Source organism: Pan paniscus, chromosome 23 (assembly GCF_029289425.2).
Source record: "Pan paniscus chromosome 23, NHGRI_mPanPan1-v2.0_pri, whole genome shotgun sequence".
Lineage (NCBI taxonomy): Eukaryota > Metazoa > Chordata > Mammalia > Primates > Hominidae > Pan > Pan paniscus.
The window spans coordinates 27,423,172-27,440,016 of NC_085927.1; the positions used below are offsets into that span (position 1 = coordinate 27,423,172).

Sequence of the window (16,845 nt, forward strand, 5' to 3'; positions counted from 1 at the left end):
GCCAAGCTCTGTGTCCTGGTCCAGGCCCCTCCTGGGCTGGCAGGCACAGAGCTGCCCTGGGCCCTGGGGTGAGGGTCAGCATGTGTGGTCTTGTTTCCTTAGATGGCCTGCCTGCGGCTGACCTGATCCCCCCACCGCTGAAGCCCAGGAAGGTCTGGATCATCTACTCAGCCGACCACCCCCTCTACGTGGACGTGGTCCTGAAATTCGCCCAGTTCCTGCTCACCGCCTGCGGCACGGAAGTGGCCCTGGACCTGCTGGAAGAGCAGGCCATCTCGGAGGCAGGAGTCATGACCTGGGTGGGCCGTCAGAAGCAGGAGATGGTGGAGAGCAACTCTAAGATCATCGTCCTGTGCTCCCGCGGCACGCGCGCCAAGTGGCAGGCGCTCCTGGGCCGGGGGGCGCCTGTGCGGCTGCGCTGCGACCACGGAAAGCCGGTGGGGGACCTGTTCACTGCAGCCATGAACATGATCCTCCCGGACTTCAAGAGGCCAGCCTGCTTCGGCACCTACGTAGTCTGCTACTTCAGCGAGGTCAGCTGTGACGGCGACGTCCCCGACCTGTTCGGCGCGGCGCCGCGGTACCCGCTCATGGACAGGTTCGAGGAGGTGTACTTCCGCATCCAGGACCTGGAGATGTTCCAGCCGGGCCGCATGCACCGCGTAGGGGAGCTGTCGGGGGACAACTACCTGCGGAGCCCGGGCGGCAGGCAGCTCCGCGCCGCCCTGGACAGGTTCCGGGACTGGCAGGTCCGCTGTCCCGACTGGTTCGAATGTGAGAACCTCTACTCGGCAGATGACCAGGATGCCCCGTCCCTGGACGAAGAGGTGTTTGAGGAGCCACTGCTGCCTCCGGGAACCGGCATCGTGAAGCGGGCGCCCCTGGTGCGCGAGCCTGGCTCCCAGGCCTGCCTGGCCATAGACCCGCTGGTCAGGGAGGAAGGAGGAGCAGCAGTGGCAAAGCTGGAACCTCACCTGCAGCCCCGGGGTCAGCCAGCGCCGCAGCCCCTCCACACCCTGGTGCTCGCCGCAGAGGAGGGGGCCCTGGTGGCCGCGGTGGAGCCTGGGCCCCTGGCTGACGGTGCCGCAGTCCGGCTGGCACTGGCGGGGGAGGGCGAGGCCTGCCCGCTGCTGGGCAGCCCGGGCGCTGGGCGAAATAGCGTCCTCTTCCTCCCTGTGGACCCCGAGGACTCGCCCCTTGGCAGCACCCCCATGGCGTCTCCTGACCTCCTTCCAGAGGACGTGAGGGAGCACCTCGAAGGCTTGATGCTCTCGCTCTTCCAGCAGAGTCTGAGCTGCCAGGCCCAGGGGGGCTGCAGTAGACCCGCCATGGTCCTCACAGACCCACACACGCCCTACGAGGAGGAGCAGCGGCAGTCAGTGCAGTCTGACCAGGGCTACATCTCCAGGAGCTCGCCAGCCCCCGAGGGACTCACGGAAATGGAGGAAGAGGAAGAAGAGGAGCAGGACCCAGGGAAGCCGGCCCTGCCACTCTCTCCCGAGGACCTGGAGAGCCTGAGGAGCCTCCAGCGGCAGCTGCTTTTCCGCCAGCTGCAGAAGAACTCGGGCTGGGACACGATGGGGTCAGAGTCAGAGAGGCCCAGTGCATGAGGGCGGCTCCCCAGGGACCGCCCAGATCCCAGCCTTGAGAGAGGAGTGTGTGTGCACGTATTCATCGGTGTGTACATGTCTGCATGTGTATATGTTCGTGTGTGAAATGTAGGCTTTAAAATGTAAATGTCTGGATTTTAATCCCAGGCATCCCTCCTAACTTTTCTTTGTGCAGCGGTCTGGTTATCGTCTATCCCCAGGGGAATCCACACAGCCCGCTCCCAGGAGCTAATGGTAGAGCGTCCTTGAGGCGCCATCATTCGTTCATTCAGCATTTATTGTGCACCTACTATGTGCCGGGCATTTGGGATACCAAGATAAATTGCATGTGGCATGGCCCCAGCCATGAAGGAACTTAACTGCTAGTGCCGAGGACACATTAAACGAACAGGATGGGCCGGGCGCGGTGGCTCACGCCTGTAATCCCAGCACATTGGGAGGCCGAGGCAGGTGGATCACTCTGAGGTCAGGAGTTTGAGACCAGCCTGGCCAACATGGTGAAACCCCATCTCCACTAAAAATAGAAAAATTAGCCGGGCATGGTGACACATGCCTGTAGTCCTAGCTACTTGGGAGGCTGAGGCAGGAGAATTGCTTGAATCTGGGAGGCAGAGGTTGCAGTGAGCCGAGATTGTGCCATTGCACTGCAGCCTGGATGACAGAGCGAGACTCCATCTCAAAAAAAAAAAAAAAAAGATGGTCACGCGGGATGTAAACGCTGAATGGGCCAGGTGCAGTGGCTCATGCTTGTAATCCCAGCACTTCGGGAAGGCGAGGCAGGTGGATTGCCTGAGCTCAGGAGTTCAAGACCAGCCTGGGCGACATAGTGAGACCTTATTTCTACCTAAATTTTTTTTTTAGTCAGTCATGGTGGCACATGCCTGTAGTCCCAGCTACTCGGGAGGCTGATGCCAGATGATCACTTGAGCCCAGGAGGTAGAGGCTGCAGTGAGCTATAATGGTACCATTGCAATCCAGCCTGGGCAACAGAGTGAGATCCTGTCTCAAAAAAAATAAAAAAGTAGAAAGATGGAGTGGAAGCCTGCCCAGGGTTGTGAGCATGCACGGGAAAGGCACCCAGGTCAGGGGGGATCCCCGAGGAGATGGCTGAGCTGAAGGATTGTTTTTGGGGAAAGCGTAGTCCCAGCAAGGAAGCAGCTTGTGGGTAAGTGCTGGGAGGTGAGTGGAGTGAGCTTGTCAGGGAGCTGCTGGTGGAGCCTGGAGGGGAAGGAGGGAGGCCGTGAGAGAGATCAGGGGTGGGGGTTGGGGGGATGTCGCCAGAGCTCAGGGTGGGGACAGCCTTGTGCGCATCAGTCCTGAGGCCTGGGGCACCTTTCGTCTGATGAGCCTCTGCATGGAGAGAGGCTGAGGGCTAAACACAGCTGGATGTCACCTGAGTTCATTTATAGGAAGAGAGAAATGTCGAGGTGAAACGTAAAAGCATCTGGCAGGAAGGTGAGTCTGAAGCCCTGCACCCGCGTTCCTACTATCAGTGGGGAGCTGTTAGCACGTAGGATTCTTCAGAGCAGCTGGGCTGGAGCTCCCCTGAGCTCAGGAAGCCCCAGGGTGCAAGGACAAGGAAATGAGGGGTGGTGGGTCAGTGAAGATCTGGGCAGACCTTGTGTGGGGAAGGGGTGCTGCTGTGACTTCAGGGTCTGAGGTCCAAAGACAGCATTTGAAAAGAGGCTCTGAAGCCAGTGTTTGAAGAATTTGTTCCTGAAGTACCTCCTGGGGGTAGGCTGGAGGCTTCTGGCTTCAGGGTCCTGAAGAACACATTGAGGTGCCGTCTTGACACTGGAATAGGGTGCCCTTCATTCCTATGCCTGAGTCCTTAACTATATTTCCGACCTCCAGTGAGGAGGAGAAGATTCGGAAATGTGACAGGAGAGCAAACAGGACAGTTTGCATGTGTGTGTGCGTGTGTGTGTACACACATACATGTACGTGAAAGATTATCAATAAAAGTGCATAAATTTGTTGATCTGGTAAGAGTTTCTAGCAGGAAGGTCAAGCCACTTACTGTAGGTCAAGAAGTTGCTAGTTGCGGAGTTTTTTCTTGCAGTTAGACTTTACCTAGTGGCAGCAGGGCCACCAAAGCTCTGTGTCCTAGATGGTGTATGGCCCATAATCCACCCAACAGCAGCAAAGGACCAGGCAAGGGAGAACAGGAGCGGAAGCCTCCCAGCCACTAGCCTTTTGGGCTCAGTCTCTCCAATAATCCTGGAGAGGGGCTTCGTTGGGTCTGGACACCTACCATGCGTTCTGTGACCTTTCCCTAGCTTCCAATAAATAACTGTTCGACGCCCAGAGTACAGGATACCACAATGCACTCTTCCTGCGTAGAGCACATGTTCCCATCTGCTCCCATTCCTCAGGAACCTTGAATTCTAGCTCTGCTGGCCTTTGAGCCCATGCCAGTAAATGTCCTGATGGGCATTGCCTACTATCTCCAGGGCAGCTGCCTTTGTTCTCCTAACAGCTTTATTGGAGTACAGTTCACTTACCATACAATCCACAATTGACCCTGCACAATTTGATGCCGGTTTAGTATAGTCACAGTTCAGCAGCCATCAGCACAGTCAGTCTTAGAGTTTACTACCCCCAAAAGAAATCCAGCCCCCCTTAGTCACCACCCCAACCTCCCCATCCCTAGGCACCCCTAGGCTACTTTGATCTCTGTAGACTTGCCTCTTCTGGACATGACATAGAGAAAGGAGTCATAAATTCTCCAAGGTGTCTATTTCTTCTTTAATGTCATTCCCTGTTTCTCCTCACATTTCCTCCCCATTTCCTGGGCCCAGTCTCACACTGGTCCTTGCTTACCCTAAATGCTATTAATTCCATCACTCTGAGTATGGTGTTTGCTGTCCGCTGAATGCCAAGAGCTTCAAGAGTGTGTGTAAATAAAGCCACACCTTTATTTTTGTATTATTCTGAACCATGGCTAATAAATTGTTTCACTAAGAAATGTCTCTCTAAGAACAGATGCCCTCCACGCTGTGCCCCTCCCACCTCTTCAGCTCGTCTCCTGAGTGTGCAGAGGTGGTTCCGGTTGGGAAAGAAGCAGCGGAGCATCTAACCATGCCTGTGTCCAGGCCGATTATGCACGCAGCCACCAACAAGCTCCCAACTCCCGCGTAGAGTTTCATGACTTTTTCCTGCCTACTATCTTGATCCTAGTTTTTTCTTTTTTTTTTTTTAAGGAATAATTACTTTGATTCAAAACCAGTTTCTCTTTTCTGCATAGGAAGGTCCTTGAAGGTGTTTAGGGTCTAAAAAGGGTGGTGTTCGGTCTCTGAAACATCCATTCAGCAGTTTGAGCTGGGATCTCTGAATGCAAGGGTATGATGGATATACTTCTTTCTTGCTTTTGTTGTGTTTTGGTTTTTTGTTTGTTTTTAAGTCAGGGTCTCTCTGTCACCAGGCTGTATTACAGTGGTGCAATCATGGCTCACTGCAGCCTTGACCTCCCAGGCCCAAGCCATCTTTCCACCTCAGCCTGCCCAGTGGCTAGAACTACAGGCGTGCACGACTGTGCCCGGCTAATTTGTGTGTATATATTTTGTAGAAATGGGGTTTCACCATGTTGTCCAGGCTGGTCACGAACTCCTGGGCTCAAGCCATCTGCCCACCTCATCCTCCCAAAGTGCTGGGATTATAGGCCTGAGCCCACCATGCCTGGCCTTTCCTGTTTATCTTTGAAAATTAAATAGGGCATAAGAGAGAAGAAGATGTACTTACAATGCAGTGGGTGGTTTTAACTCTATAGCCTTTGGGCTCTGTGGTTGGTGCTCCCCTTCCTAAATAAACGAGGTGTATGCAGGGCCCTCTTCTGCCTTAGCGCCCTGCCAGCTGGGACTCCAGCAAGGCCCGGGGCACCTGAGGGCAGAGTGAGATGAAGGGCCGCTGCTCCAGCAGCCGGGCCTGCATCCCACAAGTCAACTGTGTCGGACAGAGGATCCTTACAAAGAAGAGGCAGCAGGGTTGGGGGCTGGCCAGCTGCTCGTCAGCCCTAGGTAGCTTGCTCATCTGTAAAGTGGGTGGGGCAGGAGTTCCCACCTCATGGGGTCCTGGCAAGCCTGCAGTATCCCCGAGTGGCACCAGCCTGCTTCTGGGGCAGAGCAGTTTGTGCCCCCTGAGGTACCACTGATCCTCTTTCCCTGCTATTAGGTATTGCTCTCTCCCTCCGGTGTTTGCCTTTTCAGATTATAAAAGTAATATGTGTTCCCATATTTGGTGTCTCTCAGGAGCTCAGGAAGTACTTGGCTGAGTGAACATGTCCATTGTGGAAAAATGGCAACAATATGGATTCCATGGGTATATTTTATAGAAGAATATGAAGAAAAGCAGCTACCCCTAAACCCATGGCACAAGCTGTTCATGTTAATTCTGTGCCCGACGCTTTCCCCACGGGGCCTCCCCTCACTCTGAAATGGCATCCAGGTCCATCTTGCCCTCCACCTCTGCATGGCTCTCCATGCCCCATCGCCTCTCCCAGATCCTAGCACTGGGTCCACACTCTCGCCCTGTCCATTTAGGTTGATGAAAGCAGGCAGTCACCCGGGTGGGCCAGTCTTGCCTGTGGGAGGAACATGCAGTCTCCTGTCTCATGGTTTGAAGTGTGCCAGGAAGCCTGGCCCAGCCCACCTCCCCCTGGAGTCCTTCCCAGGAGGAATAACCCCTTAGGTCATTGACTATAAGATGAATTCGCTCACTGGATCCTTCCTCTCTGATGAGACAGGAAGAAGGTACACAGTGACCGGGTAGGAGGAGGAGAGGGAGTAGAAAGGAGGGATGCGGGTGGCTGGTCCCTGCATTTGCCTGCTTCCCTGCGTGGGTGTCCCACTGGCCGCCTCTGCTCACCAGTGTCATGGGATTCTCTCAGAAGATGAAAACAGCCCCTGCTTTTTTGCTAGAATGGCTGAGCTTTCATGGAAAGGAAGCTGGACCCAAGCAACAGCCGACTACCAAAGGTTGCCTGGAGCAGTGCAGATGTGGGAGGAAGAAGGGCCTTGGTGCACACTGGCTTTTCTTCCTGACTGCAATGTGGCATTGTGCCAGCTACCTCCTCTTTCTGGGCCTCAGGAAAATGGAGAGAAAGCAGCCCTGAAGGTGGCTGTGACGAGGGAAGGGGCAGAGGGCCTGACAACCACGCGCTATATTTTCCTGTTCTTCCTTAGGGCAAGAACTGCATGGCCAGACTCAGGCAAGGCCTAGGTGTGGGCTGGGCATTGCCTACACGTGAAGAGATCACTCCGCGTCCCTACTGCACCTGTCACAAAGTGCCTTCTGATATGCCTGGCAAACCAAAATCGGTGCGCGCCAGCTTGCTTCCCTAGAAGACATTTCTAAATATTCATAACATGCTTGCTCAAATCAATCACCTTATTTTACATCCGCTCCAGGGAGAAATGAAGACATGGTCCTACGTTGTTCTGTAATTATTTTCTATGTAAATTTTGTTCCTTGTTACAATTATACATGTCTTAGGGGAAAGGACCATTTCACATGTGTCACCTCGTGATTCTCACCACAGCCCTGTGATTGCTCCTGTTTTATAAATAATTACATAGTTCCAGTTGATGGCCAAAGCCACAGCTAACGAGAGGCAGAGAGAGCTCAGGCTCCCAGGAGCTTCCACTCTCAGACCTTGCCTCCCGGGCTGTCCTGAGTGAAACCCCTGCTTAGCATTTGGCACAGCCAGAAGCAGCAAGCTAGGGTCACAACACAGAGAGGGGCTGTGTAATACTGGCTGCCTCTATGCTAAGAAAAAAAAAAAAAAAAAATCACTGTGTGTTTGTTTATTTTGGTGCAGACCCAGTGTTCTTGCTTAGACTTAATACTACCCTTCATGTTAAAATAAAACCAAACAAAAACCCATGGCCTTGTTCTTCTTACTCATACGTAAGAATTTGTGCTTCTGGCTGGGGCAAGAGTGATAGAGGAGGGCACAGTATTTAAAAATTAGTTTCTCAAGATGTTCCCCCTTTGGAAAGCTACTCTTAGAAAGAAATGGGAAGCCGGGCGTGGTGGCACACTTCTGTAGTCCCAGCTACTTGGGAGGCTGAGGCAGGAGGATTGTTTGAGCCCAGGAGTTTGAGGCTGCAGTGAACTATGCAGTGCCACTGCACTCCAGCCCGGGTGACAGAGTGAGACCCTGTCTCAAAAAGAAAGAAAAAGAAGGAAGGAAAGAAAAGTGAGAGAGAGCCGAGGGTGATGAGAAAAAATCGTTCTCAGGCTGAGTCCATTAGAGCTGAGCTGGCTGTGCCAACAAAGCATGTCAAGACACTCACCAGCTCCAGGCCACAGCTTCACTGCCTCCCTGAAAAACATGCCAACTGCCTAGAAGGAAAGGGCCAAGGTGTACCCATAATGTTAACACAAACTTATAAAATAATGGCGAATATCACAGTGACATTTAAGAATTTTGTAAGGAAACCAGGACAGAAAAGATCTTAAACCACACAGGAAGCTTGTCACAAGTCTCAAGTTTTTTATTTTCAGAACAGAGTCTGGTTTTATTTTTAAAAAGAGAAGGAAAGAAGTGATAAATGCTAGTGAGGTGCCACTTCCCTCCTTCTTCCAGGCTCTAACCGCCAGCTAGCTCTCTTTCACAAAACCCACGGATGCAGAATCAGGACATGTTAAAATGGAACAGTCTTTAGAGAGGGTCTAGTCTTTTTAAAATAAGTAAGGATTTGGGGACTAACAGAGAGGAAGCCCCTGACTTGCTGAATTGTTAGGAGCAGGCGGTTCTCGAGATTCTGAGCCCAGGATCCTTTTCTGTGAACCATGCACGTGCTGGCACTGGCCTCAGGAGACAGTGCCCTGCCTTGGCTGTCAGGTCCATGGAGAAATCTCAGGTTTGCCCCTTCACTAGGGATGCCCTAGAAAGCAAGGGCAAAGGAAGCTTTAGGGGTCATCGTGACTGGGGCAGGGGAAGTGAGTGCAAGGACTCAAGAAAAACACAGCAGAGGAAGGGACTGACCCTCTGAGCACACAGTGGTTGACCCACATGTGTAAAAGAGGGTGACTGGGGCTGAACTGGGGGCCTGATGTCTGCCAGAATTGGCCAAGTTGCCATCAGCTTCTTGACATATCCAGGGAAGTGGCAGCTCATTGGAACTTATCAAGCCTCCCACCAAAAACCTAACAGTACAGAGATTTTACAGTCAGGGAGGCCCAGCAGGAGATGGCCATCCAAACAATAGAAGGGGGGCAGATCAGGGGGCCAGCCAGCGGCTGGCCATGGCTCAGACACAATGTCCTTTCACAGTCACTGAGATTAGGTAGCAGAGAAACAGAGCAAAGCTGGAGAGAGGACATGGGAACAGCGAGCAGCTGTTGGTACCCACCCAGGGCCCAGGCCCCAGAACCTTGAGTACAATCAAAGGGAGAGAAGAGGAGTCAGTGGGGGCAGGGGAAGAAGGCAGAAAAAAATACCAATTAAGTGTGAAATCCAGCCAGCTATTGGGCCACATAGGGTGAGGGACTGGAAGCACAGATTGTGCATGGAGTGTAAACATTTTCCCCCGCTGTTCCCTGCTCTGAGAGCATGAGGAGGCTCAAGAGAACTCTGGTCAAGCCTTCTGCCCCTCTTATGTCTGTCTACAAGGGTGTCTTCTGCTCCAAGCCCCCAAAACAGTTGGAAGAGGGGGCTTCAAGCGGGAGGCGGGGGCTTAGCCTGGGTACTGAGTTAACGGCCAGTGACTTGGCACTTCTGACCCTCCCTGTGCACTCTGCAGCTGTGCCAGGCCCTGCCCCACACCCAGCCCAGGCACCCAAGCCCTCCCTCCGGCCTTCTCTGCTGGGGCTTCACACACCCAGTACAGAGCAGGGAATGTTCTGCAAGTGCAGCCTGGCTGGCTTCTCTCCCAGCCACCTTTACAGGGAGCATCAGGACCAGGGCTTTCAAGAGCCACAAACTCAAAAGAATGTGAGAGCTGAAATTACCTTCAACCTTAGAGATCACTCATCTAACTTCTACTTTTTTAATGTGAGAAAACAGGCCCAGGAAATAAAAAATATGTCACTCAAAGCCAATGAGTGACAGAATCAGAACTAGAATCCACATCTTCTGGTAACTCGTCTAGAGTTTATTACACTACATAAAACTTCCCAAACGTAAGAAGGGAGAAGGGGAAACAAAAATTCTTCAAGTTTCACCCCCACCACATCCTGTTGAGGGTGGAGGGAAGTGAGTATTTCCTGGCCTTGTTAGCTGCTGTCCTCCTGCACCCTTAAAATATGTAAAAATACTTATCCTGCCTCAAAGACTGCAAGAGTGACATTCCACACCGACTGTAAGTGCACAGTCCCCGGATGTCTCTTGTCATCACCCTCAATGAGAGGAAGAGGGAAAGTTCTGCAGCCTGCCTTGACCCTAGTGAGACTCTTAACCAGACCAGAGGTGGGAGGTCACCACCTCACTTTCTGATCTACACTTCCTAGAGGAAGGACAGGTGGGGAATGGGGCTTCCTACTCCCTTGGGCCCATGGGAGGCCCAACTTCACATCCAACCAGGAACCCCACCAAAGCTATTACTCTAAGCCCAGATCCGACCCAGTCGGCACCAAACCACAGGAAGGATAAGAGTTCTAGGTGCAGAGGGAGGAACAGAGAGAGGCCAAGCCAATGGCTGATACTCCGCAGACCCTGTAATAACACTGGCACCAAACCCCAGCTGGAGCCAGTGGCCATGGCAAATGCAACTTCTGAGTATTTTGTCTTCATTTTTTGCAAGCAGCATCAGTGCATGATGCAACAAAAGTTGAAAGCACGGAGGTAGAAATGCTCACTCACCCAAGAAAGGGTGCAGTTTGGTCCTTAGAGAATGGATCCCCTCCTCTCCCTGAGCTAAGAGAGGAGCAGTATTGAGGAAGATCCTGGGTGAGATTCTCCCTTCAAGGGGAGTACCTGGGCAGCTCCCAGGGGCCCAGCTCTTCCTGGGAATTCATGGTCACAAATCCAGGCAGAAAAGAGGAGGGTGGTGATTAAGTATGGTGTAGGGGGCAGGGCCTCCCCAGATCTCCTACCCATTGCAAAGGGCCACAGGGTGGACACGAGAAAACAACACTACACACACAGAGACATACACTTTGTATCTATCACCTGGAAGAAATCCAATAGACACATCAGTGGAAAGTGGGTTCTGGGTCAATTTCAAGGCATGGGACAATGGCCACTAACCACAGCCTAAAAGAGGCTGGCACTTCTAAGCAAGGGAGAAGGTCCAAGGCCCAGCACCCCTCTCCTCCTAATGGATGGGAATTAGAGTGGAGGTGGGCAAAGCAAGAAGCAGAGGTACCAGCCCCTTGGAGGTCAGGATTGGGGTAGGATAGGAGAAGAGAGGAGAGGGTAAGTGCACCTACCTCCCTCACCGTTAACTGCTGGTCTCCCTCCAAGCCGTCCTCACCCCAGGGGTGCAGAAGGACACCCTGGCCCTTAGCCCTGAAAAGGGTTACCTCTTCCAAATAGACCCTGATCAAATCTAGGTGACAGAAGGTAGAAGACAAGGGGGTTGGGGACTCTCAACCCAAAAACAAGGACCCGTGCCCTTCACCCTCAATTCTGAGAGGCCACAGCCAGGGTGTTGACATAGCCATGAGCACCCCCCTCGTTCTCCGAGATGCAGTGGCCCAGCTGGGAGCCTCCCTGAGGTGGTGGCGGAGGTGGTGGAGGGGCGGAGGGCGGAGCACCGTAGCCCCCTCTGGCCCGACTGGGGGAGGCCCGATTGCCCCGGTCCCAGCAGCCCTCCAGGGCCTCCAGGCCCCGGCAGCCGAGGAAGAAGAGGTTCTTGAGCATGAAGATGGAGAGGGGCTGCTGGTAGCTGACCACCAGGAGGCAGCGCAGCGCCAGCAAGGGCACGTCCACCAGGCAGCCGCCCAGCAGGCGCAGAAGGCGGCTGCAGCTGCCAGGCCCGGAGGCCTGGCCCCAGGATGCAGCCGCTGCGGCCGCGGCGTTGAGCTCGTAGAGCCAGAGCACCGGCGAGGCGAGGGTGAGGAAGTAGACGGCGATAAGCAGGTAGCGCAGGTGCGCGGGCAGCGGCACGCGGCCCTCCAGCATCAGCTCCACCAGCGTGAAGCTGTCGAGCAGGTCCAAGCACGTGCCCAGGAAGCATCCGGCCGCGCGGTGCCGCTGGGGCTGCAGCAGCAGGGGTCCTGCCGATCCCGGGGGCGCGCCCGCCTCGCTGATGGCCCGCACCAAGCTGTAGAGCAGGGGCACCGACAGCGCCATGGTGAGACGGAAGCCCGTGGTGCCGAAGGGCGCGCGTAGCTCGATGAGGTCTAGGATGGACGTGCCCAGGATCAGCACCACCTTGGGAGTGAAGGCGATGGAGTAGATAAGCCAGGCCAGGTAGGCGAAGGCGAACTCGCCCGCTGCCGCGGCCGCCCCCAGGCCGCCCCCCGCGCCGCCGGCGCCCCCGCGGGCTCCGCGTGCCTTGGCCCCAGCGGTAGCGGCCGAGGGGGCGGGCAGATGCAGAGGCGGCGCGGCGTGGTGGTGGTGCAGGTGGTGGTTGTGCGCGCCGCTGGCTGCGCCGCCCCGACGGCCCCGGCTGTTCTTGGCGAAGAAGATGGCCCAGCCCACCACCACCACCAGGTCAGTGGCGATCCAGGAGCACCAGTACAGGTCGGTGACGGCGATGAGGTACAGGTCCAGCAGGCCGCCCTGCGCCAGCAGCAGCACCACGGACAGCGCCTGGTAGCCCCAGCGGCACCTGGGACTGGGGGCGCAGCCGCGGCGCCGACCCCTGCGGCCGGGGCGGTCTGGGCAGCCGCAGCAGCAGCAACACGGGCAGCAGGAGGCGCCGCTGCCGGTCCCGGTGCCGCCCGCGCCCCCCGCCGAGCGGCTCCCGGGGCCCCCGACGGCCCCGGCCGCGGCGCCCCCGCCGAAGTCCGCGGCTGTCATGCTGCAGGAGGAGGTGGGCGTGGAGGTGGAGGAGGAGGTGGCGGCTGAGGAGGAGAAGGCGACAGGCGCGGGGCCGGCGGGGGCGCCCACCTGAGCCGGCGGCCCCAGGAGCGCGGCGTTGGGCACCAGCGGCTTGCTGACGCTGAGGCTCTCGTCGTCGTCCTCGCGCTCGGCGCCCGTGCTGCTGCTCGGGGAGCCGCCGCCCCCGCCGCGTCTGCCGCCGCCTCCCCCGCGGCTGGTGCTGGTGCTGGTGCTGCTGTCGCCGGAGCCTCTCCGGCCGCGGAAGGAGCCCCCGCGGAGGAAGAGGGGCTGCAGCCGGGCGGCTGCCGGGGGCGGCGGGAAGGAACCGGACGCGGAGGAGACCGAGCGAGGGTGGCCGAGCGCCGGGCGCATTGTCCTCCGAGGGGCTCTGGGGCCGCCCAGCTGTTCCCTCCCCGCCAACCCCGGGCGGGCGAGGCGGGCTAGGCGGCCGAGGGGAGCCGGGGCCCGCCGCCTCCCCAGCAGTGGGGACTCGCACCTGGGCCGGGCGGCGGCGAGATCCGGACTGGAGCCACTGGACTGGGCGAGCCGGGCCGGGCGGCAGGGAGAGGGGGGCAGGCGGTGAACCGAGCGGACCGCGGTGAAGACAGGCGAGGCGGGGGCGGGGCGGGGCGGGGCGGGGAGCGAGTCCCGCCGGGAGGGAGGGAGGCTGGCGGCGGGGAAACCAGGACTGGATTCGAGGGGGAGAGGAAGCAGCGAGACCAGAGGAGGAGAAAGCGCGGCACGCTGGATCAACGGGAAGAGAAGGGGCGGGGGTGCAGTGCGTCACAGTCGGGTCGGGAGCCCTGTGGCCTGGAGGAAGCGGGAGGAGGCGCGGGCAGCCGCCAGGGCGAGGCGACCCGGTGCGGGGGGACTCCCATGGAGCGCGGACTCCTAAGGAAGTCGCTGGGAATCCCACCGGCTGTACCGCAGGGCGTTAGTACCTAGATGGCTTCGGTGCCCCCAAGCGATGGGCTCAAGCTACAGGGCGGGCTTTGCACCTGGCCTTCTCAGCTCTGAGGCAGGCAGTGGGCAGCTTCGCCTCCACCCTCCGTCCAGCGCCCTTCCCATGGGGCCATCCGCCTCTCCCTAAGGCACTAAAAACCAGTGGAGGAGTCAGGCCATGTTGGCAAAAAGGGCTCGGGCAGCAGCCCCAGACCTATAGTCCTAAATATCCATGTACCCAGCCCTGGGGTCACGAGCCATCTCAGGGACGACCCGATTCCAGCGGATGGAGAAGTTCCCTGAAAACACCTGCCTGGGAGGAGAGACGAGGGAACGGGATTGGGCAAGTGGCATCCGCCCAGCGGGCTTCTCAAAGGTTTTTAAAGCAGAATGGGACGTAATAGGAAGATGTGTCTAGCAGAGAGTAAAATAAAGGGGCATTTAGAGGTGTGGGCACCTGGATGAAAACAAAGGCTCCAAAGGGATGATGGTGAGGGTTACAGCCCACCACAGTAGACAGAGACACCAAGGAAGGAATGCAGTCAGTGGCCCTGCGTAGACAGGCTCAGGAGAGAGCACACCAGCTCACCCCAGGACTCATCCAAGGCTGGGGATGGATGTCGATGCAGCAACTCTGGAAGGCAGAAGGTAGAGTGCTGCCTTTAGGGGTTTAAGGGAGAAGGAAATGACTAGAGCAGTTGGGGCTCAAAAACAATCTGAGGTTCACCAATAATGGAAACATCCCATTCCCAGCCCCATGAAAACAAGGCAGAAAGCTTGCCTGCCCTATTGGCCTCCGCACCCTTGTGGGGCCTGTGGGCTCCCTGATTTCATGACCTTTGAAGCTGCGGCTGCGGGCTCATCTCCCCTAGGTAACAGCTTGCAGCGTGATAACACCATGCAGTGTGAGGGAGCTGTATGCAGTGGAGCCGCAGGGGTTAGTCAGGCCTCGCCCCTAAATCTGCCTCTTAAATAAGAGTCAGTTTCAGCCAAACCTGCATTTTCCAGTTCCGTGGAGGTCAGTCTGCACAGCCAATCCCTGGTAAATATACAATTTGGAACCTGCACCATCCCCACCTCCCCCACACACACCACCTTTGGAAAGCTGGCATGGTGGTGAGGGCAGGAGCTCTGGGGCCGCCATCCCACCTGTGCCACTTAACACCTTTGTGGTCTTAGCCTGAATATTTCACCTCAGAATGTTGATCTGTAAAAAGGACCCCACCCCAGCCGGGCACGGTGGCTCACGCCTGTAATCCCAGCACTTTGGGAGGCCGAGGCGGGCGGATCACCTGAGGTCGGGAGTTTGAGACCAGCCTGGCCAACATGGAGAAACCCCATCTCCACTAAAAATACAAAACTAGCCGGGCATGGTGATAATCCCAGCAATTTGGGAGGCAGAGGCGGGCAGATCACCTGAGGTCAGGAGTTTGAGACCAGCCTGGCCAACACAGTGAAACTCCGCCTCTACTAATAATACGAAAATTAGCCAGGGGTGGTGGCACGCACCTGTAATCCCAGCTACTCGGGAGGCTGAGGCAGGAGAATCGCTTGAACCCGGGAGGCAGAGGTTGCAGTGAGCCAAGATTGTGCCATTGCACTCCTGCCTGGGCAACAAGAATAAAACTCCATCTCAAAAAAAAAAAAAAAAGGACCTCACTCCTACCTTAAGGGATTGTTGTGAGTATGAAGAGAGATCATGTGTGTAATCTCTCTTCGATGACAGAGCCAGTCCCTGGCTCAGAGTCCATGCTCAGTTAAAGGTCTCTGTGTTATCATCATTCCATTAGCCCATGCCTTAGCCTCCCAGGGAACATCGACTCATAGCAGGGGCCACCAATGGCTGTTTTCTGCCTGGACTCTTGAGTTCTGCTCCCCAGTAGCGTTGCACTTTGGTAAGTGCCCAGGAACAAAGCTGCCATGGTTAGGAGCACTGATTCTTGGAGCCGGTCTTCTCAGGCTCACAGTGTGAGACATTCAGGGTGCCAGTTGGGGCCAGGGTCCACCCATGTGGGGCAGGGTGAGGTCAGGAGTTCAAGACCAGCCTGATCAATATGGTGTTTCACCAATACTCCGTCTGGGGGGAAAGCAAACAAACAAACACTTCAGTCCTACCTGAGGTGCTCAAAAACAAACAAACAAACAAAAAACCTGGCCGGGCACATTTGAGATCAGCCTGGGCAAGATAGCAAGACCTCATCTCTAAAAATAATTTTTTTTTTCAAGACAGAATCTTGCTCTATCCCCCAGGCTGTAGTGCAGTGGTGCGATCTCGGCTCACTGCAACCTCCGCCTCCCGGGTTCAAGCGATTCTCATGCCTCAGCCTCCCAAGTAGCTGGGATTACAGGCGCCCGCCACCACACCCGGCTCATTTTTGTATTTTTAGTAGAGACAGGGTTTCTCCATGTTGGTCAGGCTGGTCCCGAACTCCCGACCTCAGGTGATCTGCACGCCTCAGCCTCCCAAAGTGCTGGGATTACAGGCATGAGCCACCACACCTGGCCATAAAAATATTTTTTTTTTTAAGTAGCCAGACGTGGTGGCATGTGCCTGTGACTCCTAGCCACCCAGGAGGCTAAAGTGGGAGGGTCATTTGAGGCCAGGAGTTCGAAGTTACAATGAGCTATGATCATGCCACTGTACTCCAGCTTGGGTGACAGAGCAAGACCCTGTCTCAAAGAAAAGAAAAGAAACCTTTAAATTTCAAGTATATAGTAGTCCTCCCTTTATCCATGAGGGTTCATTCCAAGACCTCCAGTGGATGCCTGAAACTGAAGATATACATATACTATGTTTATTTTCCTATACATACCTATGATAAAGTTTAATTTATAAATTAGGTACCATAAGAGATTAAGAATAGTAACTAATAATAGAACAATTATAACAATATATTATAATAAAAGTGTATGTGAATGTGGTGCCTCTCTATCTCAAAATATCTTAATATTTTCAGACAGTGCTTTACCATGGAACTGAAACCATGAAAAGTGAAACTGCAAATAGGAGAGACTGCTGTATAGTCACTGAAAAATTAATGGATGAGCTCAACAGCAAATTAGACACAACTGAAGTGAGTAAATTTAACAATATATATGAAGACATTCTCTAGAATGTAGTACAGAGAGCTAGAGACTGAAAATATCTAGGAGACAAGAGACATGAGAGATAGATTGGAATATCCAAAATATGTCTAACAGAAGCTCCAGAAGGAGAATATAAAAGAATAAGGGAAAGACAATACAGAAATTTGAACTGAGAATTTTCCAAAATTGGTGAAAGAACTTCTCCAACCCACAGATTTAGGAATTGCAATGAATCCTAAACAGGATGAATAAAAATAAACATGCTCCGAGATGTTT

At 55.1% G+C, this 16,845-nt stretch overlaps 2 protein-coding genes across 3 annotated transcripts in view; one reads left to right on the top strand and one right to left on the bottom strand.

The window, feature by feature from the left end:
• The window catches only part of IL17RA (interleukin 17 receptor A), a 33,208-nt gene extending 25,718 nt beyond the window's left edge, over positions 1 to 7,490 (top strand). The window contains exon 13 of the mRNA XM_034948511.3: positions 103 to 7,490. Within this exon, the coding sequence (XP_034804402.3) occupies positions 103 to 1,610 (1,508 nt within the window). The 3' untranslated portion in view covers positions 1,611 to 7,490. The remainder of the gene's footprint in view (positions 1 to 102) is intronic.
• Positions 7,491 to 8,082: 592 nt separating this feature from the next.
• On the bottom strand, positions 8,083 to 15,825 carry TMEM121B (transmembrane protein 121B). 2 transcript variants are annotated; one of them, XM_034948529.3, is made up of 2 exons: positions 13,037 to 15,808; positions 8,083 to 11,928 (listed from the first exon to the last, which is right to left on the bottom strand). In XM_034948529.3, exon 2 carries the CDS (start codon positions 11,845 to 11,847, stop codon positions 11,176 to 11,178), a length of 672 nt encoding a protein of 223 aa, XP_034804420.1. In that variant the 5' UTR covers positions 11,848 to 11,928; positions 13,037 to 15,808; the 3' UTR covers positions 8,083 to 11,175. The 2 variants fall into 2 exon arrangements, with proteins under 2 accessions (XP_034804420.1, XP_034804419.3); XM_034948528.3 differs by having other exon boundaries at positions 8,083 to 15,825.
• Between the last annotated feature and the right edge of the window lie 1,020 nt (positions 15,826 to 16,845).

What these genes read in the sequence shown, in the direction of transcription:
- TMEM121B (XM_034948528.3), bottom strand. Translation starts at nt 12,912, where the DNA reads ATGCGCCCGGCGCTCGGCCACCCTCGCTCGGTCTCCTCCGCGTCCGGT.